At 38.3% G+C, this 25,226-nt stretch overlaps 1 protein-coding gene across 6 annotated transcripts in view; it reads left to right on the top strand.

Moving 5' to 3' along the window:
- LOC131400036 (cytochrome c oxidase assembly factor 1 homolog) overlaps positions 1-25,226 on the top strand; it is a 100,002-nt gene that overhangs the window by 14,405 nt on the left and 60,371 nt on the right. For 2 of the 6 annotated variants that reach the window (XM_058534684.1, XM_058534685.1), the window contains one exon: positions 19,189-19,348. The exons of 3 other annotated variants lie outside the window; for them this stretch is intronic. In XM_058534684.1, the coding sequence (XP_058390667.1) occupies positions 19,307-19,348 (42 nt within the window). In that variant the 5' untranslated portion in view covers positions 19,189-19,306. Of the gene's footprint in view, positions 1-1,476; positions 1,664-19,188; positions 19,349-25,226 lie in introns of all 6 variants that reach the window. One more of the 6 variants, XM_058534689.1, reaches the window with a different exon arrangement.

Raw genomic sequence — 25,226 nt, 5'->3', positions numbered from 1 at the left:
CTTTCGGCACTTTGAATGAATATATCATACCATTCTTTCCTGGCCTGTAAGGTTTCTGCTGAGAAATCTGCTGATAGCCTTATTGGGGGGTTCCCTTGTAAGTGAGGATTTTTTTTCCTCTTACTGCTTTTAAAATTGTCTCTTTGTCTTTGATGTTAGACAGTTTTATTTTAATGTGTCTTGGAGAAGATCATTTAGGATTGAATCTCTTTGGGGAACTATGAGCTTCTTGAACTTGGATGTCTAAATCTCTTCCCAGATATGGGAAGTTCTCAGCTACTATTTCTTTAAATAAGCTTTCTGCCCCATCTCCCTTTCTTCTGGAACTGTAATAATACATAGATTATTTTTCTTAATGGTATCCCATAATTCACATAGGCTTTCTTCACTTTTTGTCATTCTTTTTTCTTTGGTCTCCTCTGACTGGGTAATTTCAAAAGTCCTGCTTTCTACTTTACAGATTCTTTCTTCTGCTTGATCCATTCTCCTATTGATGTTTTCCAGTGTATTTTTCATTTCGTTCATTGTATTCTTCAGCTCTAGAATTTCTGTATGGTTCTTTTGTATGATTTCAATCTCTCTGTTAAACTTCTCCTTTTTTTGGTCTGTTTCCTGATTTCATTGAATTGTCTATGTTTTCTTGTAGCTCACTTAGTTTCCTTAAAACAACTGTTTTGAATTCTTATCTGGTAAATTGTTGATCTCCATTTCTTTGGGTTCGGTTACTGGAAAATTATTGGGTTCCTTTTGTGTTGTTATGTTTCCTTGATTTTTCGTGTTCGTTGACATCTTACATTGCTGTCTTCGCATTTGAAGAAGTGGTCACCTCCTCCAGTCTTTACCAGCTGGCTTTGGGAGAGAAATACCTTCTGTCAGCCCTGTCAGGGATTCTGAGGCTTTCTCAGACCTCTTCTGTGGGTACCCTTGCTCCACACTTCTTTCTCACTCTTGTGGCAGAATTCTTGAGCTTGTATGCCTACTCTAGATCCTGCAAAGCTAGGCTGAGTGTGGCAGCCTCCCTTTTGCTTTCCCTAGGGCATTGCCGAAAGTTCAAGTTTGTAGTTTCTCCTGGACTGTCTTCCTAGTCATGCCCACTAGCCATCTGCAAAAGCTTGTTGTGGCTGCCATGGGGAGCACACAGGGAGCTGTCCACGGGTGGTGGTGTGTGTGGGTGAGGTGTGCGGCGTGCTCAGGGTGCCCCTGGGCCAGTTGTGGAGATCCACAGGTAAGGCGTCCCCAGTGGTTCGTGGGCAGGCCTCTGGATGGCCTCCACGTAGTGGTTAGTGGGATCTGCGTCCCTTTGATATGTTCCTTTCTGAGCCCTGGCTCTTTTTCTCCTAGCCATTCACTGCCCCCAGTTGTGCAGCTCACAACTCAGTACTCTGGATGGGGCCAGAGAAATGGCCGTCTTTGGCAGCGTCCAGTACCCCTGGGGAAGCTGAGCACTAACTCACACGCGTTCACTTTCCCTGACAGGAGAAGTCACTGGCCAGTAAGGGCGCTCTTGGTGCTGAGCTGTGCCCCCTTGTGGGAGGGGTGACGCAGTAAGTCAGACATTTCTTCTTACCCTCTTCGTTGCTTGCAATCACGGACTTTTTTATTTCAACGGTTTGCTGAAATTTCTTTCCTGGACTCCTGGACTTCCACAAAGCCTCTCTTGTCCGTGAGTGGTTATCATAATTGGTGTTCTTTCGGGGGATGACAGTCAAAAACTCCTATTCTGCCATTTTGATGATGTCACTCTCTCCTCAAGTTTTTTATCATCCCATGTCTATTTCAGATAGAGATCATTTTTTCATGTTTATGCAGTATATAATCTTTTTGTAGTATACTGGTTCCTAATAATAACGTGTGGACTTTTTTTTAACAGAAAACCCTTGAAATTTTTATTATAACCTTATTACAGAAAAATGATTCACTATGTATTTTTATGGTCACTCACTATTATTTAAAAACCCATAAGTGAAGTCTTATGAAAAATACAGAATAGCCTGTGATTTGGGAAATTCCAGTTTCTTGTTCCCAAATCCCAATGATTAATGTCTGTCTGGAATTTGGAAATAATATTGGGAAGTATAATCATTGCCATACTGAAAATAGAAGCAGCAGCGATTGTATGCATGCTGAATCTGAGAGCAGAGTTGCCTCACCCCTTCCTCCACCCTCACCCCCCATTTCTCCTCTAGGTTCACCTAATGCTGGTAGCCAAATAGGAGACTGAAATATTATTCTCAGGAGTTTCTGAGTAGCCCTAGAGAAAAAACCTAGATCTAAGTCACCAAGCTCCAGCCACAAGTTCAGGATAAACTTTTTAATCCCCTACTCTTTTTTTTTTTTTTTTTTTTTGGTGAGGAAGATTGTCCCAGAGCTGATGTCTGTTGTGAATCTTCCTCTTTCTTGCTGAGGAAGATTGGCTCTAAGCTAACATCTGTGCCCATCCTCCTCTATTTTGTATGTGGGACCCTGCCACAGCATGGCTTGATGAGCAGTGTGTAGGTCCGCGCCTAGGATCCGAACCTGCGAACCCCGGGCCTCCAAAGCAGAGCACGCGAACTTAACCACTATGCTACCGAGCTGGCCCCCTTTCATCCCCTACTCTTAATCATAAACAAACACCCTAATATTACTTATTTGAGGAAAGCCTCTTACATTGAAGGCGGAAGATGGGAGCTAAAATAAATAAACAGAGAAAAGCAAGTTGGAAGAGACGTTTTAAAGAGAAAAAGACTACCAACAATCCCCTGCCCCCAATTATTAATATATTAAGAGAGATAAGAGATGAGGATGAAATACAAATAGTATGCTATTAAAGACATAATTAGAAAACAAAAAAAACAGTTTAAGACATGATACTAGAAATGAAACCTTAGGAGGATTGTAAGATAATGTTCACGAAATTGCCCAGAAGGTAGAGCAAAAAGATACATAGAAAATAAAAGAGAGAACACTTAGCAGACTCTTCCCAAATTTAGGTATCCATACAATTAAGTTCCAGTTAGAGAAAAAAGGGGGATGTGAAAAGGAGAAAATAATAAATAACTCAAGAAAGTGACCCATAATTGATTGCCTAATCCAATAAATGAAAATATACCCATGCTAAGGCACATCACTAGGAAATTTCAAAACACTGGGAATTAAAGAGATGATTCTAGAGTGCAAAAAATAGGTCATGTATATAGGATCAAGAATCGCAATGGCTTTGGATTCCTCTGCAGCAACCTGGAAATGAGAAAACAGTGGAGCCTTCAAAATTCTGAAGGAAAATGATTTTGAACTTCAAAGTACAGTCATGCACCACATAATGACCTTTTGGTCAATGATGTACCAATATACGATGGTGGTCCCGTAAGATTATAATGGAGCTGAAAAATTCTTATCACCCAGTTACATCGTAGCTGTTCTAACATCGTAGCCCAATGCATTACTGGTGTTTGTGGTGATACTGATGTAGACAAACCTACTATGCTGCCAGTCGTGTGAAGTATAGCACATACAATTATGTACAGTACATAATACTTGATAATGATAAATGACTGTTAGTGGTTTATGTATTTACTATACTATTTGTTGTTATTTTAGAGTGTACTCTTTCCACTTATAAAAAAAGCTTACTGTAAAACAGTATGCCATGTTACGCGAGCAGCAGCCTCATACATCTCATGTTTACCGCATCTTTGATTGCATCATTTTTACTTGTGCTTGATTTACTCGCATGTTGTTTTGTTCATCATGGCTCCTGAGCATACAAAATCCACTGCTAATGTTGCCAGTAAGAGGCCATGTCGAGTGATGGACATGAAAACAAAATTAAAGATGATTAAGGACTGCGAAAATGAAAAATCAGTGATAGTTATTGCTTGCCAGTCAGGGATGTCCCACTCCATCATAGCTACAATCTTGAAGAACAAGAATGAACTGATGGAAGCTGTTGAAGGATCTGCTTCATTGAAGACAATGAGACTAACACAAATTCAAGAAAGGCTTATATCAGACATGGAGAAACTTCTAATGACCTGGATTGAAGACTAGACACGGAAGCATATCCCTCTCAGCACCATGATGATCACAGCCAAAGCAAAAAGTTTGTTTGCTATGTTGAAAGAAAAGGCTGGACCCATGTATAATGTTGAATTTTCTGCTAGCTCTGGATGATTTAAAGGATTCAAAAATTGTTATTCATTACATAATGTGAAAGTTAATGGTAAGTCTGTGAGTGCTGATGTGAAGGCAGCTGAAGAGTTTTTGGAAACTCTCATTAAGCTGATTGAGGAAAATTACTTGCCAGAGCAAATATTTAATACGAATGAAACCTACCTGTTCTGGAAATGGATGCTTAAAAGGACTTTTATACATAAGGAGGCCAAGTCAATGCCAGGTTTTAAAGCTTTTAAGGACAGGATAACACTCTTGCTTGGGGGCAATGTTGCAGGCTACAAATTGAAACCCTTTGTTATCTGGCACAGTGAGAATCCCAGAGCCTTCAAGCATATCAGTAAGCACACACTGTCAGTGTACTGCAGGATCAATAAGAAGTCGTGGATGACGCAGCTCCTCTTCCAAGATGCCCTCCTGAATTGCTATGCAAGTGAAATGGAGAAGTGCTGCTTGGAGACTAACATACCTTTCAAGATTTTGCTTATTGTTGCTAATGCTCTGGACATCTTCCTTTTACTGGTGATCTTCATCCCAATATCAAAGTCATGTTTCTCCTTCCGAACGCCATCTCTTTGATCCAACCAGTGGATCAGGAGTTATAGTAGATTTAAGGCCTACTACCTGAGAAGGCCCTTTGCCCATTCTATTGCTGCAACTGAGGAAGACACTGAGAAGACATTCATGCAATTGTGGAAGGATACAACATCTATGACTGCAGGAGCTTTACTTGGGCTTGGGGTGGTGTCACCAAGGAGTGTATGAAGGGCATCTGGAAGAAGACACTCAAGAGGTTCATCCCTGACGGCGAGGATGAAAAGGTTGCAAAAATCAACAAGACTATGGTTGAGATGCCAAATAATTGTAACCTGGATGTGGGTAAGGATGACATTGAGGAGCTCCTAGAGGTGGTTCCTGAGGAATTGACTAATGAGGAGTTGTTGAAACTGGAGCAGGAACTCATAGCTGAAGAACAGGAGAGAGAAAAGGAAACTGCAGAAGAAAAAGAAGAACCATCAAGAAAATTCACAGTTGAAGGGTTTAGCAGAAGCTTTTGCAGACCTCAACAAGCTCCTGAAAAACTTTGAAAACATGGACTGCAATACTGAAAGGTTTTCATTAATAGAGGAATGTTCATGGTGCATTATCTGCTTAGAAGCAAATCTGTGATGGAAAACAGAAACAAACCAAGCAAACCACCATGACATATTTCTGAAGAGAGTAATACCTCCTGAAGAAGAGCCTCAGGCAGGTCCTTCAGGAGGTGTTCCAGAAGACGACATTGTTATCACAGGAGATGACAGCTCCATGCATGTTATTGCCCCTGAAGACTTTCCATGGGACAAGATGTGGAGGTGGAAGGCAGTGATACTGATGATCCTGACCCTGTGTGTGCCTAGGCTAATGTGTGTGTTTGTGTCTTAATTTTTAACAAACAAGTTTAAAATAAAATACAAAAAATTTTAAAAATAGAAAAAAAGCTTATAGAATAAGAACGTAAAGAAAATATTTTTGTACAGCTATACAAAGTGTGTTTTAAGCTAAGTATTATTACAAAAGAGTCAAAAAGTTAATAAGTTTATAAAGTAAAAAAGTTACAAGTAAGCTAAGGTTAATTTATTATTGAAGAAAGAAAAATATTTTTTTTATAAATTTACTGTAGCCTAAGTGTACAGTGTTTGTAAGTCTACAGTCGTGTACAGGAATGTCCTAGGCCTTCACGTTCACTCACCATCACTCACTGACTCACCCAGAGCAACTTCCAGTCCTACAGGCTCCATTCATGGTCAGTGCCCTATACAGGTGGACCATTTTTTATCTTTTATACCATATTTTTACTGTACCTTTTTTATGTTTAGGTACGCAAATACTTACCATTGTGTTACAGTTGCCTACAGTATTCAGTACAGTAACATGCTGTACAGGTTTGTAGCCTAGGAGCAATAGGCTACACCATATAGTCTAGGTGTGTAGTAGGCTATAGCATCTGGGTTTGTGTAAGTACACTCTGATGTTCACACAATGATGGAATTGCCTAACGACGCGTTTCTCAGAACGTATCCCCATTGTTAATCGATGCATGACAGTATGTACTCAGCCAAATTATGGCCAGTTAAAATAAAGATATTTTCAGACATTCAATGTCTCAAAACATTTACTTTCCTCGTCCTCTTCATTAAAAATTATTGGAGGATGAGGAACACCAAATTGAAAGTAAACTAGAAAAAGGAAGACTTGGGATATAGGAAACAAGAGATTCAACAAAGGAGGGAGATGAGGGGAATCCCCAGAATGATGACTAGGGGATTCCAGGGTGCCAGCTGTGTGTTTTATGTAGAGGGCAACCATTCTAGATTGGAGGGCTGTGAATCAAGACATAGAAATGTTAAGACAGAAATTGCCAAGATGCTTGCTGTCACTGGTATATCTTTTAAACCTGAAGACAGAATTCTGGGAGCTTGACCCAGGTTTTATCTGTTCTCAGCTTGTCTTGACCATGTGCTACCGAAGTTCCTGCTCTCCCCTCATGCCCTGCTGCCTGGCTCAGCTGGGGATGCTAGTTTCACCTCAGATGTATTCTGCTTTGACCTACTCCTAAGTCCTGGTGGATAGCGATGGTGAGCTTAGAAACAAAAGATGCATGGTAGCCTACTCTCTCGCCTATATTCCTGCTGTAAGTTCCACGCTAGCCTGCACTACCCTGGTAGAAGCCCCGACTGAACTTGACCTGTCTGTTTTCCAGGATGCATTTCATTGCCTGCTAGCTTTTGCAGAGAGGAATTCTGTTAACTTTTTGGAAAACTGAAGCTGGACAGTGACGCAGAGACTGTTCAGTTTCTCTCTCCCTATCCTTCTTCACCTGCCTTCACTTATAAGGGCACCATGCTCTTGTGTATCTAGGTTTATGATTTCTATTCAGTTTCTCAAAACTAAATATATATTGTTCAGAGGAATATATATTGGTATAAATTAGAGGTAAAACTAATCAGAAAAGCAAGGGAGTGATTAGCACAGAAGTCAGGACATTGGTTACTTCAGGGGAGTGAAGGAGATGGGATCAGGGGTTTTCTAAGGTCTTGGGGAAGATCTGTTTAAAACAGGGCAGTGGAGGGGCTGGCCCAGTGACATAGTTGTTAAGTTTGGGCGCTATGCTTTGGTGGCCCGGAGTTCATGAGTTCAGATCCTGGACACGGACCTACGCACCGCTCATCAAGCTGTGCTGTGGTGGTGTCCCACATACAAAAAAAATAGAGGAAGGTTGGCACAGATGTTAGCTCAGAGCCAACATTCATCACCAAAAAAAATAAATAAATAAAACAGGGCAGTGGATATATCGGAGTGTATTGGATTAGTTTTTATTCATATGCATGTATATTTTTTATACTTATATGTTTGATGCACATCAAAATATAATCCTTGTCTTTTTTTATTGAGATATAATTGACATATTACTTTTAGGTGTACAACATAATGATTCAATATGTATGTGTATTTTGAAATAATTACCACAATAAGATTAGTTACGTCTGTCACCATATATAGTTAAAAGTGTTTTCTTGTGATGAGAACTTTTAAGATTTACTCTCTTAGCAACTTTCACATATGCAATACAGTGTTACTAACTGTAGTCACCATGGGGTACATTACATCCCCATGACTTATTTATTTTATAACTACAATTTTGTATCTTTTGACACCCTTCACTGAGTTCACCTACCCCCCACCCTCTGCCTCTGGCAACCATCAGTCTGTTCTCTGTATCTATGAGCTCGGATTTGTTTTTTCAGATTCCATATATAAATGAGATCATGTGATATTTGTCTTTTTCTGACTTATTTCATTTAGCATAATGCCCTCAAGGTCCACTCATGTTGTCACAAATGGCAAAGATTTCCATCTTTTTTATGGCTGAATAATATTCCATTATATATATACACCACCTTTTCTTTATCCATTCATTCATTGATGGACACTTAGGTTATTTCCATATCTTGGCTATTGTGATTAATGCTGCAGTGAACATGGTGGTGCATATATCTTTTCAAGTTAGTATTTTTGTTTTCATTTAATAAATACCCAGAAGTGGAATTGCTGGATCATATGGTGGTCTATTTTTAATTTCTTGAGAAACCTCCTTACTGTTTTCCATAGTGGCTGCACCAGTTTAAAAATTTACATTCCCACTAACTGTGCATAAGCGTTCTTTTTTCTCCATATCCTTGCCAACACTTTTTATTTCTTGTCTTTTTAATAATAGTCATTCTAACAATTTCCTTACTAGTTATCGGTCTTTTCAGATTTTCTGTTTCTTCATGATTCAGTAGGTAGGTTGTATGTTTCTAGGAATTTATCCATTTTTTTAGGTTGTCCAATTTGTTGGTATATAATTGTTCATTGTGGTCTCTTATGATCTTTTGTATTTCTGTGGTATCGGTTGTAACATCTCTTGTTTCATTTCTGGTTTTATTTGTTTGAGTCCTCTTTCTTTCTTCCTTCTTTTCTTCTTTTCTTCCTTTCTCTCTTTCTCCCTTTCTCCCCCTCTCCCCCTCTCCCCCTCTCCCTTTCTCCCTTTCTCTCTTTCTCTCTCTCTCCCTCCCTCCCTCCCTCTCTCTCTCCCTCCCTCCCTCCCTCCCTCTCTCTCTCTCTCTCTCCCTCCCTCTCTCCCTCCCTCCCTTCCTCCCTTCTTTCCTTTCTTTCTTTCCTCCCTCCCTCCCTCCCTCCCTTCCTTCCTTCCCTTTCTTTTCTTTCTTTCTTTTTTTGATGAGTCTAGCTTAAGGTTTGTCAGTTTTGTCTGTCTTTTCAAAAAATCAGTTCCTAGTTTCCTTGATCTTTTATTGTCTTTTTAGTCTCTATTTCATTTATTTCTGCTCTGGTCTTTGTTATTTCCTTCCCTCTACTAACTGAGCTTCATTTGTTCTTCTTTTTTTTAGTTCCTTGAGGTGCAAAGTTAGGTTGTATATTTGAGATTTTTCTTGTTTCTGAATGTAAGCATTTATTGCTATGAACTTCCCTCTTGGAACTGCTTTTGCTGCATCCCATATGTTTTCATATGTTTTATTTCCATTTTCATTTGTTGCAGGTATTTTTTGAATTCTCTTTGATTTCTTCTTTGACCTATAGGTTGTTCGGTAGCATGTTGTTTAATCCCCACATGTTTGTGAATTTTCCAGTTGTCTTGTAATTGATTTCTAGTTTCATACCACTGTGGTTGGAAAAGATGCTGATATGATTTCAATCTCCTTAAATTTATTAAAACTTGTTTTGTGGCCTAATATTTGTATCCTGGAAAATATTCCATGTGTACTTGAGTAGAATGTGTATTCTGTTGTTTTTGGATGGAATATTCTGTATATGTCTGTTAACTCCATATAGTCAATGTGTTATTTAAGTCCAATGTTTCCTTATTGATTTTCTGTCTGGATGGTCTATCTGTTGTTGAAAATGGGATATTAAAGTCCTCTATTATTATTGTATTGCTGTCTATTTCTCACTTTAGGTCTGTTAATATTTGCTTTATATATTTAGCTGCTCCTATGTTGGGTGCATAAATATTTACCAATGTTATATCATCTTGTTGGATTGATGATTTTATCATTATGTAATGACTTTGTCTCTTATTACAGTCTTTGTCTTAATTCCTGTTTTGTTTGATTTAAGTATCCCCAGCTTTCTTTTGGCTTCCATTTGCATAGAATATCTTTTTCCATCCCTTCACTTTCAGTCTGTGTGTGTCCTTTTATCTGAAGTGAGTCTTTCGTGGGCAACATATAGATAGGTCTTTTTTTTGTCCATTCAGCTACTCTATGCCTTTTGATTGGGAGAATTTAGTCCATTTACATTTAAAGTAATTGTTGATAGGTGCGTCCTTATTGCCCTTTTGTTAATTGTTTTCTGGATGTTTTGTAGAAGCTTTTTAAAAAGCAGATTCCTAGGCCCCACCTTCAGACCCATTGAATCAGAAACTCTAAATACTTTCCAGGAATCTGTATTATAAATTTTACTGTTAGGTAAGAATTATTACTCTAGTTGATCTGTTGTCCTAATTAAGTATGTTGCCGAATATCACTGATGTAGTCTGAAGAGTACAGACTGAAGTGGGGCCATTTCTTCTCTACATGTAGTTTCCATGCTTTCATGTGTATAAGGAAATTCTTTCCTTCTACCCAGTTACACCAAGCTGTATCATAGGGATCCCTTATCTTTTCATGAGCCTGTATTATGTCATTTTAATTTATGTTAGAATATGTTAAAAACCAAATCCCAAGATTTCTGCTGTCACTGCAGTGGGGTTGTAGAAACTGTGGAGTCAGATATTACATGGTGTCTAATGTGTATTAAAGATGTAAACATTTTCTTAAGCTTAAGGTGCCAAAATTAAAAAAAAAAAAAGGAAAGAAGAAACAAAAACCCAAACAAACAAATGCAGTATTGTTTTCAAAGGTGACTTTGCTGGGGGCAGTAATGTCAAAAGGCTCCCATGTGACTTACTACATTTAGATACAATGAAACCCTGACAGCTGCCTGGCTGTGGTTTTAGTCTTACTTGTATATTCCCAGTGGAAAATCTAGTCTTTCAGGTCAGTTTTGAAACAAATATTACATGGATATTAGCAGTTTGCTGTGGTGGAAAGGGCTTAGCAACTGAAGGTTTCAGTTAAGATCTGATATCCAGTACTTTCTTTCTCATCCTATTTTTTTCACTTTTAATTTAGGGCAGCAATAATACCTGCTTGGTTAGAAGAGTTGGGAGAATGAAATGACATAATTTATGTCAAGCAGTTACCACACTGCGTAGTTGCTAAAGAAATACTAGTTCATAGAATATTAGTTCTGTGGCCGCCCTTTGCTGAAGCCAGACATCTGGGAATTATCCATGAATTTTTTCGGTCCTTTACCTATCAAAGATCTATCTATCTCATCTCTTTAGTAGCCCTAGAATGGGAGTGAGACATGACCTACATTTTATAACAATTGGGCTTTAAACTGGCAGTAACTAAACCAGTCCTTCAGGACACCGAGTTCCCTTGCACCTTTATTAGTGGTAGTTACTATTAGTTTTCTAGAACTCTAAAAGGATTGTTGTGATTTTCACTTCTACTGGCAAAGTTGGTATTGTTAGTACCAATTTCATCATAAATTTGCCAGCATTGGCAGAATTAATTATCTTAAAATTACCCATAGTAAGTTGAATAGGTATTAAAATAATTCTTTATTATTTTTTACTTGTGTATCCTTTTACGGTTAGGGTTAACATTTTCACATGTGTGAGTTTATAGGCATGCAGGATATTGTAGTGTAAAAAGTGTGCACTTTGCACAAAGGCACTCCCAGGTTCAAATCTAGGCTCTACAGTTTTATGACCTCAGGCAAGTTATATAATTTTTCTAGAATTGCTTTATCACATTTTATTTTATTTTTATTTATTTATTTATTTTCTGTGATGAAGATCGGCCCTAAGCTAACATCTGCCAATCCTCCTCTTTTTGCTGAGGAAGACTGGCTCTGGGCTAACATCTATGCCCATCTTCCTCCACCTTATGTGGGATGCCGCCACAGCATGGCTTGCCAAGCGGTGCGTTGGTGTGCGCCTAGGATCCGAACTGGCGAACCCCGGGCCGCTGCAGCGGAGCGTGCGCACTTAACCGCTTGCGCCACCAGGCTGGCCTCTATCACATTTTAAAAGTAGATTAATAAGATTTATTCACATACAGGGTTATCACGATCATTAAAGGAGATAAATTTATATGAAAATGGAAAAGGCTAAGAAGAGCCAAGACACTCTTCAAGAACATAGTGGAACAACTTGTCTGATCAGATATCAGGATTTTTAATGAAACTAGATTGATAAAGACAATGTTGTCTTGGTGCAAGAGTACACAACATTCTTGGTTCAGTAGATCAATGGAACTGAATAAGGAATACAGGAAAAAGCACATGCATGTATAGACATGATTTATGGGAAAGGTGGCACGCAGAACAGTGGAACTATGGTATTTCAGTAAATGGTGCTGTAGCATCATGTACATTCATATGGAACAAAGTGAATCAAGACCCTTACCACACCACACCCATAATAAATTCCCTTTGGATTGTGGATCTACTTGCAAAAGGCAAAACATTAAATATTTTGGGAGACAGTATAGGAAAACATCTAGGCAACCTTTTATGAAAAGTTTTCGTAAATAGGATATGAAAAGCATTAACCGTAAAGGAGAAAATGATAAATTGGATTTTATCGAAATCAAGAACTTCTGTTCATCAGAAATTACCTTTAAGAGAGTGAAAGGCAAGCCACAGAGTGGGAGAAGATATTTGCAGCACTATGACAAAGCGCTCATAAATAGGATATAGATAAAACTACAGATCAGTGAGACAAAGACAACCCAATAGAAAAATGGGTGAGAGACTTGAACAGGCACTTCAACAAACCGATATCCAAATATCCAGTAAAAATAAGAAAAGGGGCTCAAAACCACAAGTCATTAGAGAAATGCAAATTAAAACCATAATGGCGTACAACTACTACACCAGAACACTACAAATAAAAGGATTAATGATAGAGAATTTTTTTTTTTTGTGGGGAAGATCAGCCCTGAGCTAACATCCATGCCACTCTTCCTCTTTTTGCTGAGGAAGACCGGTCCTGAGCTAACATCTATTGCCAATCCTCCTCCTTTTTTTCCCTTTTTCTCCCCAAAGCCTCAGTAGATAGTTGTATGTCATAGTTGCACATCCTTCTAGTTGCTGTATGTGGGACGCCTCCTCAGCATGGCCCGGCAAGCAGTGCGTCGGTGCTCGCCCGGGATCCAAACCCAGCCCACCAGCAGCGGAGCTCGCGCACTTAACCACTAAGCCACGGGGCCGGCCCCAGTGATAGAGAATTTGTGGGAATATGGAGCAAGAAATTCTCATACACTGTTGGTGGAGTATATATTGGTACAAACACTTTGGCAAATTGGTTGGCAGTGCAGAAGCTGAATATATGCACACTCTGTGATCCTGCAGTTCCCCTCCCCACAGAAATGGTGTGTGTATGTGCAACCAAGTGCTGTGTATATGAATGTTTATAGCAGCATTATTTGTTCTCACTCCATATGAGCTGGGGGGATGTGCATCAACAGTAGAGTAGGTAAGTAAATTATTATATGTTTCTACCTTGGAATACTATACTGTAATGAGAATAAACAAACTCAGCTCACAGAACAAAATGGATGTATCTCAAAAACAGTGTTGAGCAAAAGAACCTCCAGGCAAAAGAATAGTTACTATATGATTCCAGTGTTTAGAAGTCATGATAGTTACCCTTGAAGAGGGGGAAGGGGTTAATGATTGGGAGGGAGCAGGAAGGGACTGCTAGGCTACTGGCAGTACTCCATGGTGGTTACATGGGTGCTTGCTTTGTTATAATTTATTGAGCTGAACATATATGTTTTGCGTGCTTTTCTTTGTGTGTTAAACTTGAGTAGAAAAATTAGAAAAGAACCACCCGGCTTTATAATACCCAGTAAATGTTCAATACGAGATTTTCCTTCTTCTTCTCCATCTAATTTGTGAGCATTTGATATGTCCTTTGATTAATGATTAATTTGGGGCTTGATGTTATAAATTTGAACTCTTTAAAGATTAGACAGGGACAGTTTTAGCCAGTACACCTACAGGAAGTGACTTTGCCCTTGAAAATTCAGAGCTCCAACTTTCTGTGTGACCCACAAACAGTATAATTTTTTTAAAGATGACAGAAGTGTAATGAAACTCTCTTTTGACTCATTTGTTGTTTTCTTTAATTTTCATTGTAGAAAAGTCTTAATTGTAAATAGTTGAAGCTGTCACTTTTTTGGGTACTTGTTTCTATTGTTCCAACCCTTATTTTTAACCCAAGTTTTGTGGTTAAACTAAAAAAATTTTAATATGTATATTTTTCTAATTACAAATGGAATATTGTTTTGAAATTTATATTTTCTGTCTAATTGTTGAGTATCTACAAGTACATTGTTGGTTTTTATGATTATCATTTACATCACACTTGATTAAAACTCAATGATTCTATGATAATGGTTTTGAGTTATTCCTTTGTATTGTCTTCCTATACAGTCATATCATTTATATTAACTAGTATTAATAATGGTTTTTAAAAAACTTTTCCTCTTTTTATAAAACATCCTGTTGCACATTAGTATTCTTAATACAGTAAATGGTGAAGTGAAGTAATCCTTATTTAGTGCTATCTCCCTCCCTTTTTTAAATAAGTAAAATTTCTCTGTATTTTCTCCACTAAATTTAAGTGGCATTCTTTTCTAGATTATTCATTAGCCCCTGAATACCTAGAAAGGCTCATAAAGTAAATAAGGGTCTCAAAGCAGAATTTAAACAGGTTCAAGTCATAAACCAGAAAGGAGGATCACTGGAGATTCTAAGAGTGAATACCTTTTTAGCTTTTGAATCAAAATACTCTAGGCATTTGTGTAAAAGAGATTTTCTTTTCAGTAATATAAAAGATGAGATTTTTTCTCTACTTTTGTTAGTTACTACAAGAGTTTTACACTATATTCTTTAAAAATAATTTAGTGGTAAAATGTTTTAACTTACGAAAAGGATTCTTCAAAATAATATATTGCTCTAAGTCTACATAAACTTTTTGGTTTTTGTAGCTTGCTTTCTTTTGTAGGAATGAAAACAGGTAAGATAGGTAGGATATAACAGCACAGACTCATTAGTGCTGTTGACAAAATGATATGTTAGTTCATTTTATAATTTCTGTGAGGCAAGGGACCCCTTTGAGCCTCCAATGTTCTGAGAAGTACTTACTTCTTTGCGGAGCACCTGGTAGAGAGCTGTGTGTTCTGGGTGCAGAGGCCAGTGTTGCTATGGGTTCATTTTCTTAACTCACTAAATTTGTAAACTGTAAAGTAAATATTTGCCATTCCATTTTTTTTTTTTTAGATAGAACTATTGTGATAAAATGCAGCAAGGTCAGTGTGAGCATTGAGTATTAAACTATAAATTTAAGTTGTTTTCCCTTCATGAGTGTACAGAGATCTTCCTACATTATAATGAAATCAGAAAGCTGATCGGGGTTTTTCTACCAGTTTTGTTCTGTGATGTTACCAGTAATTATATTTGTAATCTGAGTCCAGAATGAGTTAGAATGTGGGTCTAAAGAATTTTTCCATGACACAAATCAGGCTACCTTCAGAGGCTTGCTTTTTTTGTTCTTTTATTATGGAAAATTTCATACCTACACAAAATTACAGAGCATAGGATAACAGACACTGATGTATCTATGATCCAAATTTAACAATTACCTAAAGCTTTGATTTGCACTGATGTTGGAATATTATTACTGATTTGAGGTTTTACATTACTTATTGTGGTCCATACTTTTTTCCGTCATTGTCCAAAATGGCATTGTGCAGCCCATGACTGTATTTGAAAAGTTAGGCTGACTCTAATCATGCTCCAAGGATTCCCCACCTCCTTCCTCAATATATTTCTCAAACGCCTCTGGCCATCACTTCTAAGATAGATCTCGTTCTGAAATGTAGTGTCTGCAATATGCTAATTAAATGTTGGGATGTTAACAACATTCTAAATATGTGTGGTATTACTTGTAAGACATCAAATAAGCTCTATCTAGGACACATTGAATCAATTAAAACATTCTCTAACAGAATTGTTCCACGTTTCCTTTTTGTGGCTGTGTGACAGTGGCAGTCTGTGATAAACAGTCAAGTGGAAATCTAGGCAGTCTTTCAAGACTAGAAACTGTATTAGGAGCAAATATAAAACATACCCATGCTAATTAGTACTTAGGGAAAAAAGCCTTCACTTTTTTTTTTTTTTTTACAAATAATAAGTTTACTCTGCAAATCCCACTGTTCACTTTAAATAGACATAATTAACTCTGTAATTAATAAAGTGAATAAGAACTTTAATTAAATCATAATAACTACCTTGGTTACAGCCAGAAAGATGCATGAATTTCTCTTCTTAGGGACGTATAAGCTATGCACTCCTCGTTGTGCTTTCTGTAAAATTCACCAAGTGAGGGGGTATATATGACTTTTTCTTGCATTTGATCCTAGTGTATCAGAGTGCAGGATTCACCTTTAAGGATGTGTTCTTTTATGAGTATCTCAATGTCTTTACCTCCCACTCCTATAATTTGATGAAAGCTGTCAAGATAAAATTGTAGCTCACATAACCCACCCTGTTCTGAGTTTTCCCAAGTCCTAGATGTCTCTTCAATGCTAAAACAAAGCCCTGGGGAATTTGAAACTTTCTGGCTGACAACCGCAAAAACGTTTATGCTAATATAAGTTAGTGCCGGTGAGGGCTTGTGACTTGCAAATGTGCAGACGCTTTTCAGAATGGATATATCAGCTGTTATGCAGCTGGATCATTTGTGTAGTGGAAAAGTGTGTGCTTGGTTCACCCTCCAAGCAATATCTATTGTAAAGATTAGTTATTTAATCAGTAACAACTGATAATGGGCTTTTAAAAGCACATTCTAGCTTAGATTAGTGTCCTGAGAATTAAGTGCCCAAGATCATGTGCAAGTATGGCAAGCTATTGATGATTCACACCTCACAGCCACTAACATAATTTGTACAAATTATTAGCATAATATTGGCTAGTTGGCGGCTAGTTGGCTGTCATCATTTTTGACTCATTGGTGCCCAGTGCATCAACTCGAAACCTTCACTATGGTTATAAAGCAGGGTATGCATTGTCTTTTGTCCTGTGATTCTTAGAAGTTCTGTATGAATATTAGTGGGTGGCAAGTATTCAGTGTCTTTATAGTGCATTACAGCAAAGAAACCACCGCATGGAGAGGGTTGTCATTTAACCAGTCAGCTGGGTTTGTGTCTCTGCATCCTATGAACTGTGTAGCAGTTTTCATGTTCAAGATTTTTAAAAACAATCTTGCTTATAAGAGTAAGTAGGTTGTATAGATGTCACTGAAATTGAACCTGTCTGATTTATCTATGGGCTAAACATTTTTTTTTCATATTCTATGTGATTCCATAACTTTTGTTTTGATATTGGAAAAGTCAGTTTTCTTAAAGATTATGCTTTAATGTCCCTGGATTTTCATCCTGCATTAATCTAATTAATAAGTGATCGTAAGAAGAATTTTTCTACTGAGTTCAAGTTACACAGACACTTTCTGGTTTTGGTACAAGGTCTGAGAAACCAGAAGAGATATCACTGGTCCTGCTGTGATTCAGAAACCCAGGGCTCTAAATGAAAGAGCAGTTATCTACCTTTACATTAGTCATCTTACCAACTGAGGATTTTAGAAGCTCACAGGAGTCTTGGTGCCTCTTGCTATGTCTGCTTCAAATTGCATTTCCACTTCACAGCCCTCACCTAGGGCAGTGTATTTATATGGTAGTGTTTACAGATGATTAATATTGAGATAGAAATGCACCACTCGAAGGTCTTTTTAAGGAAAGGAAGCTGAGGTGGAATAGTGAGTTTGACGGCAGTCAACCCTCTTCTTATGGAATTCCAGAATTTTTAGAAAAGCCCTGGCAGTCTTACCACTCATTTCAATTAGAAGAAGATGGCCATTGTTATTTATGAAGTTTGGAAAATGTAAAATTTTAATCATATATGTTTCTTAGAATGTAATGTGCTTGATTAAAATTATGAATATTTTAGGCATAAGAAGAATTTAGAGAATAACATAAATACCCATGTACCTGTCATCTACTTCTATCAGATCTTGATATTTTCCCATACTTGCCAGGCTTTTTTTTTTTTTTTAAGAAATAAAACAAAATAGTTACAGTTGAAACACCCTGCATAATCCTCCTTGAATCTGTTTTTCTCTTTTCTTCCCTTCCTATTCAGAGGTAACCACTGTCCTGATACATATTATTATATATGAATGTAGCCACACACAAGATTTTCCAAACATTTTCCATGTTTTCAATAACATATATACATAGCATCATACCTTAATACATATCATTCTGCAGCTTACTTTTCATTAGTTCAGCATTGTGGTTTTTAACTACAGGCATATTGATATTTGTAGGTTGGTCATGCATTTTAGCATTATATAGTATTCTATTAAATGCATCTGTTATAATTTGTACATTTCCTGTTGGTAGCTATTTAGGTTTCTGGTTGGTTTGCTTTTACAAGCAGTGTGGCAGTGAGTATTCTTGCAGGGGTCTCCTTATGTACTTGTGAAAGTTGCTCTAGGCCCTAGAGTCTAGGCTATATGTAGAAGTACACTTGCTGGGCTGAAAGCTATATGCATCTTCAGCTTTACTAGATATGGCCAAATTCTTCTCTAAAGTACTTGCATTAATTTATACTCCCACCAGTGGTATAAAAGTTTTTGTTCCATATTCTGATCATTCTTGGTTTTATCAGGCTTAAATTTTTGGTATATGATTGGTATGTAATGGCATTTCATATTGCTCTAATTTGCATTTTCCTAATTATTAATGAGCATAAGCACCATTCATTCATTCAGTGGATGAATTGAGTACTGCTAAATGACAGGCAAGTCCCATGTGCTTGTATTCTGGTAATGAGAGATAAAAAATGAATAAACAAGAAAATGCACAGTATTTTCAACCTTAGAAATAAAACAGCCAGTTATTTTACTAGCAAAAGGAGTTTACTCAGGAATGGCCAAAGAATTGCAATTTGGGGTGTGCATTTTGCTATGGTGGGCCATAGGCAAATCCAACAAGCAAGGGAGAAGAACATTATTTTATAGAGAAAAAAATGAAATTGGGAGAGGTTATTTGAATGAAAGTCCGTTGGAAAAACAAGAGTTCAGAGGGGTGATGGTTTCTCATTGGCTAAGTTGCTAGGGTAGTCAATTTCTGTTTGGGATGCAATATACATTTCTTCTTGTAATTGACAATTCTTTCCTGTTGAGACTTCTTTCTGTTGGAGTCTGTAAGTGACTGTCTTTCCTGTAATTGACCTTGAGGGGTACTGCATGGGAGCTCCCCCTTCTGGCCTTCTGACTCCATTTTAAATGGGACTTCCCTTTATTAATTTTCACAGTATTTTAGATGGTAATAAGTGCTGTGGAGAGAGAAGAGAGCAAGTACTATGTGGATAAACTGGAGGAAGAACATTCCAGACAGAGGGAGTAACAAATGAGAAGACCCTCAGGTGTAACATGTTCACAGAACTACAAGGAGACCAGGACAGCTGGTGTAGAGTAAGTAAGGGAGTAGAAAGAAATGAGGTGAGAGAATTAATAGGGAGCCTTATAGGCTATTGTAAAGACTTTGTGTTTTACTTTGAGTGTGATTACCGTCTGAAATTTGAGGGTTTTGGAAAGAGGAGTTGTCTTGACATGAGTACAGCCATGTTTGGCCGCTCCATTGACCTATAGCCACCAGCACAAACAGAAATACCAAGCTGCTTTCTGTGTGGTGGGAACTGGCCCTTCCCCCACAGAGAGAGTTGCAAGTTGTAACATTTCAAGGCTCTTGGAGCGTCGTAGCTCCGGATGGACTGGCCATCTGTGCCGGGCTGGGACGATAACCAAAGAGAACAATGCACGTACACAACTACTGGGCTGGGACGTTAGCCAGGGGGGCTCAGTGCACGTACGCCACTGATAACCATTTTGTGCATGGAAACACTAAATGTTTGCTCTGCAAACTCTGTAATTGCTTACTCTGAAAATTACTGATGGTATAAAAACTGCTGGAAACTGAGACCCGGTGAGAGTTCCACCTGTGGAAGGGACACCTTGCCCAGGACGTGTGATCCTTGCCCAGCCGCGTCGATTGACAGAGCTCTCCCGGCAGTGGGGCGTGGATGTTGTGAGTAATTGATTTGATATGAAGTAATTGATTTGATATGAAGTAATTGATTTGATGTGTTCTCTTTTCGGTTAACCTGGTGTTTCTCTTTCTGGTTGATTTGTGTCATTTCTCTTCAACCGATGTGGGTATTTTCCCTTTCCAGTCGGGCTGATGTTTTTTCCCTCTTAATATTTGACCTATTTGGATCTGTTTGCAGACTGTCACCTTTACTATCCTCTATATAATAAAATATACCTTCAGTCCATTTGTTTGGAATGGAAAGTGTCTTTTACGTCTCTGATCGAATCCCCGAACCTCTCATAACAGGAGTGATATAATTTTATTTAGGCTTTAAAAAGATAACTCTAGTTGCTGTGTTAAGAGAACACTATAAGAGAGGCTAACGGAGGAAATAAGGAGACTAATTAGGAGGCTGTGGTTATAATCCAGGCAAGAGATGATGGTGACTTAGACCAGAGTACAGATGAAGGTGGTGAAAAGTGTTCACAGTCTGGATATGTTTTGAAAGTAGCATCAACAAGATACGCTGGTGTATTAGATGTGGGATGTGAAAGAAAAAGTACAGTTTTTGGCCTGGACAAGTAGAAGGCTAGAGTTGCCATTCATTGAAAGAGATCTGTGGGAGAAGCGGGTTTGCAGAGGAAAGAGAAATCGGGAGTTTGATTTTGAACAAGCATGTTCTAGATGCCTCCTCAGTATTCAGATTGAGATGTTGACTAGGCAGGTAAATACATGAATCTGGAATACAAAGAGGCTGGACTAGAGGTATGGATGTCAGCATAGAGGAATGGTTTAAAGCCGTGAGGTTGAATGAAGGAACGAATGTAGAGAGAGAAAAGAAGTCTAAGAAGAGCCCTGGGCCAGTCCAGTGTTTAGAGGTCAGGAGGACGAGGCTTACCAACAAGAGAGACTGAAAAGGCGTACTCAATAAGGAGAAGAAAAACCAGCAGTGAATAGTGTCCTAGAAGCTTAATATAGAAACTATTTCAAAGAAGGACTGGTTGGTGATATCAAATATGCTCTGATAGATCAAGTAAGATGAGTGCTGAGACTTGACCTATGGTGTTAACAATATGGAGGTCATTAAAGACTTTCACAGATGTTTCCGTGGAGTGGTGAGGAGATAAAGGCTAGGTTGGTGTGCTTCAAGAGAGAATGGGAACACAGGAATTGGAGACATCAGAAATAGACATCTCTTTTGAGGGATTTCTCTCAAAAGGGGAGTAGAGAAATGGGACCATTGCTGGAAAAAGATATGGGATTAAGAGAGTTTTTCAAAGATAGGAGCTATTATTGTGTGTTTGATGCTGATATGAATAATACAGTAAAGAGGGGAGAATTGCTGGAATGAGCTTGAGTAGAAAAAAGGAAATGGGATCTAGCATACAGCAGAGGGATTGGTGTTAGTAGGAGCACAGACTGTTCATCCATAGTGGCAAAGGGAAGGCAAGAGTACTTTGACACAAATGCAGGTATACTGATAGGTTCTGATTGCTTTTATTTTCTCGCTGAATTAGAAAGCAAAATCATCTACTAAGCCTGAGGAGGGGGAAGGAGATACAGAAATGAGAAGAGAGGAAAAAGTGTGACCTATTCATCCAGGGCACTAGAGAAATAGTCTGTGATTACAAGTGTGATTACACTTGCAGTGAGTAGTCATAGGTGTATAGTGAGGTCTCTCAGCAGAGTTTTCCTCCAGCCAAATTCACCTGTGCAGATAAGGTAGAGAGTAGGATTTATCTAGGATTGGGGTCTGCCTGGTGATAATGACAGAGGAAGAGGGGGCAAGATAGTTGAGGGGGTGTTCAAAGGAGGGGGATTATAATGATGGACCATGGACTCTAAGCTGGGTGAAGGACAGTGAAAAGATCAATGGATTTTAGAACTGGGGATTAAAAATATTAGAGTAAATATATTTGAGGAGGTAAGTTGAAAAGATAGGGGGTGGCTGGAGAGTGGGATGCTAGAAATTGTGATTGTGGAGGGGGTCAAGTTATTGGTAATGACAAGTTCTAGGGTATGACTGTTGGAATGAGTAGCTGTGGTCAAGTGAAGGACTGGATTCTGAGAGGAGAGGACGATATTAAGGCTCATCTATGCAGATATTTAAATCATCCCACATTTTGTGTCTAGGAATGTATCCATTTCTTCCAAGTTGTCAAATTTGTTGGCATATAATTGTCTATAGTAGTCTCTTATGATCCTTTGTGTTTCTTTAGTATCAGTTGTAATCTGTCCTCTTTCAATTCTGACTTCATTGAGTCCTCTCTCTTTTTTTCTTGGTGATCTAGCTAAAGGTTTGTCAATTTTGCTTATCTTTTCATAGAACCAGCTCTTAGTTTCATTGATCTTTTCTGTTGTCTTTAGTCTCTATGTAATTTATTTCTACTATGATCTTTGTTATTTCCTTCCTTCTACTAACTTTGGGCTTCGTTTGTTCTTCTTTTTCTAGTTCCTTCAGCTGTAATGTTAGGTTGTTTGAGATTTTTCTTATTTCTTGATGTAGGCATTTATTGCTATGAACTTCCCTCTTAGAACTGCTTTTGCTGCATCCCGAAAGTTTTGGTATGTTGTATTTTCATTTTCATCTGTCTCAAGGTATTTTTTTGATTTCTTAAATCATTATGCATTTTGATAAGAATCGTGTTGGAGAGTATCATGGCCAGGAGCTAAAATCTTTAAGGAATGAGGTTGGAGGTGTCATGTCAATGACTGCAACAAGGAGAATTAGGGATGGGGTGGTCTGATAATGTGAGATTGAAAGCTGGAATTTTAGGGAGGCAGGTGAGACAGTAGTTTGGAAGTGGCAACAAAAAAATAAGAATACCTGCTCTGTCTCCATGCCTGATGGAAAGAGGCGTGTGAGAATGAAGACAGGACTGAAGAGAGAGCCAGGTTTCAGTTGGCAGTGGCTTTTCAATCTTGGCTGCACATTAAAATCACCAGAGAGGGCTTGTAAACATACCATTTCTGGGTCTCAGTCCCCCTGAGATTCTGACTCAGGTAGTCTGGGGTGGAGCTCAGGCTTAGGTAATTTTTTCTTCTAATTCCCAGGTGATTGAATGTGCAGCCAGGGTTGTGTCCCAAGCAGGAATGTTCTGAGAAAAGGCTGAGTAATCGGGGACGATAGGATGTGTTTCTGAGGGTATAGAGAAAGGGTGCAGAAGTTCAAGAGGGGTGGGGCATCTTTTCAAAGTTTATTGACCCTTTGAATTTCTGTGAATTGCCTATTCATACCAGGATTCTTTTTTTCTATTGGTAAATGTTTGATTTTTTTTTTTTGGTTTGAGCTTCTTATTGAAGTGTTACATGGATACTGAAAGGTACGCAGCTGCAGACATGGTGCAATGAGCACCCAAATCAAGAAACTGAATGTTACTAGCATCCAGGAGCCACACTATCCCCTATACTGTGGAAAATTTGATTTTTAAAAAGGATTTTATGCTGCCTACCTTGAAACACAAGATAGATTTCGTATCAAACTGTACTGGCCTTAGGTTATATGGTAAACCAAAATAGTCCCAGCCGTAATATATTTCTGTTTTCCTCTTAAGTTACATACGATGCATAGAAGAGGGCTTGAAAAATTTAAGATAACATTTTTTCACGTGAAAACTGGTCTCCTGGGGCCGGCCCGTGGTGTAGTGGTTAAGTTCAGTGCGTTCTGCTTCCAAGGCCTGGGTTCTTGGGTTTGGATCCTGGGCGGCTCGTCAGCCATGCTGTGGCAGTGACGCACATATAAAGCAGAGGAAGACTGGCACAGATATTAGCTCAGGGCTAATCTTCCTCAGCAAAAAAGAAAACAAACAAAAACACTGGCCACCTGGCAGTGCATTGGAGTTAGAGATGTGTAAGAGACCTTGGCCTCTTCTGCCTGCTCCTTCATTAGCTCTCCCCCTGCCTGACTGGAAATGAGCTGAAAGTTCTGGCAAGTGGAAACATGCTCTAAGTGGCAGGGCCCCACCCAGTTGGCCAGGACAGTTTGGGTCTTCCACACCTGCCTGATTGTGGTTCTGAGTCTAGGGTGAGGGCTTGCAAAACAACCAGAAGCCGGGTTTGAGTCAGGGAAGAGCTCTGAGGAATGGTCATCATGGTTTTTCTTAACTATATATCTTTTATTTTAGCTATACCTTTAGCATCTGCTGAAGAATAAAGCTAACTGAAAGAAACATTGTAAATATTAAAGACCAAAAATGCTAAGGGCAAAAATACTGCTTGCTTTCTCTCAAATAGTCACATCACACCCATTCTCTAAAATTCTTTGAAGTTTAGATGAGTACAATATCAGAGTATTGTTATAAATAAATACATCAATAACTTATTAATAAAGTTTCTTGGGTGAAATATTTTCGTGTCAGTTTCCTTACACTGTACTACCTGTTATAGTAGTGACATAGCTCAGGTGCTCTGTGATGTTTTATGACAGTGAGTAAAGATAGCTTAGGATGTTGAATGGTCACATGACAAGTCTTCACAGCTCTGGTGCAGGATGTGGGTAGTGGGGGAGGCTGTGGGAGGGTCCAGGGAACATATGGGAGCTCTCTGTACATTCTGCTCAGTTTTTCTATGAACCTAAAATTGCTCTAAAAATAAGTTTACTGTTAAACAAAACACTAATTTGGAGTTTTTTTTGATGGAATGTTGCAATATTTAACAATACTTTGTAACATAAAATTATTCCCTTATCCATAATAAGGCTTTCATTTGATAGTATACGCCTGATTCTTAATATTTCCTGTCAGTGAATACGAAAACTAACTCCTGTCATCCTCTCAAATATTAGAATCTTGTTATTTTATAGGTGAGCAAACCTAGGCCTTTAGAGATTGTGAGGACTAGGGCTCAGGTTTCCAAACTTTTAATTCATTGTCACCAGAACCACAAATTCCATTCCATGATCCTTCTATAAATACTCTGTTCCTAAATCCAGCTGATGTCCTTAAAATGTTGGCTCCATATAGTTTTCTTTTATACATTCACTGTTTAGAACAGGCAATCATTTATGAAAAAACTGTGGCTCTCTTCTTACTGTGTATATTACCTAGATAAATTTATTTCTCAGTTCTCAAAGACTACCTTACTAATATTTATATAAGTGTTAATTGAGGCCAAAAAGTGGATATCTGGATTATTATTTTAGAGGGGATTTCCCTTTACTTTTAGGTTGACTGGAATTCTCTATACTTTTCAGTGTTCCTCTGGTAAATTTGTGTAGGATGTTAATAATTATAATCAGTTCTTTCTGGGGAAAAAAGCCTAGGT

This window comes from Diceros bicornis, chromosome 41 (genome assembly GCF_020826845.1).
Source record: "Diceros bicornis minor isolate mBicDic1 chromosome 41, mDicBic1.mat.cur, whole genome shotgun sequence".
Classification (NCBI taxonomy): Eukaryota; Metazoa; Chordata; class Mammalia; order Perissodactyla; family Rhinocerotidae; genus Diceros; species Diceros bicornis.
This window is presented reverse-complemented; position numbering and strand designations above follow the sequence as displayed.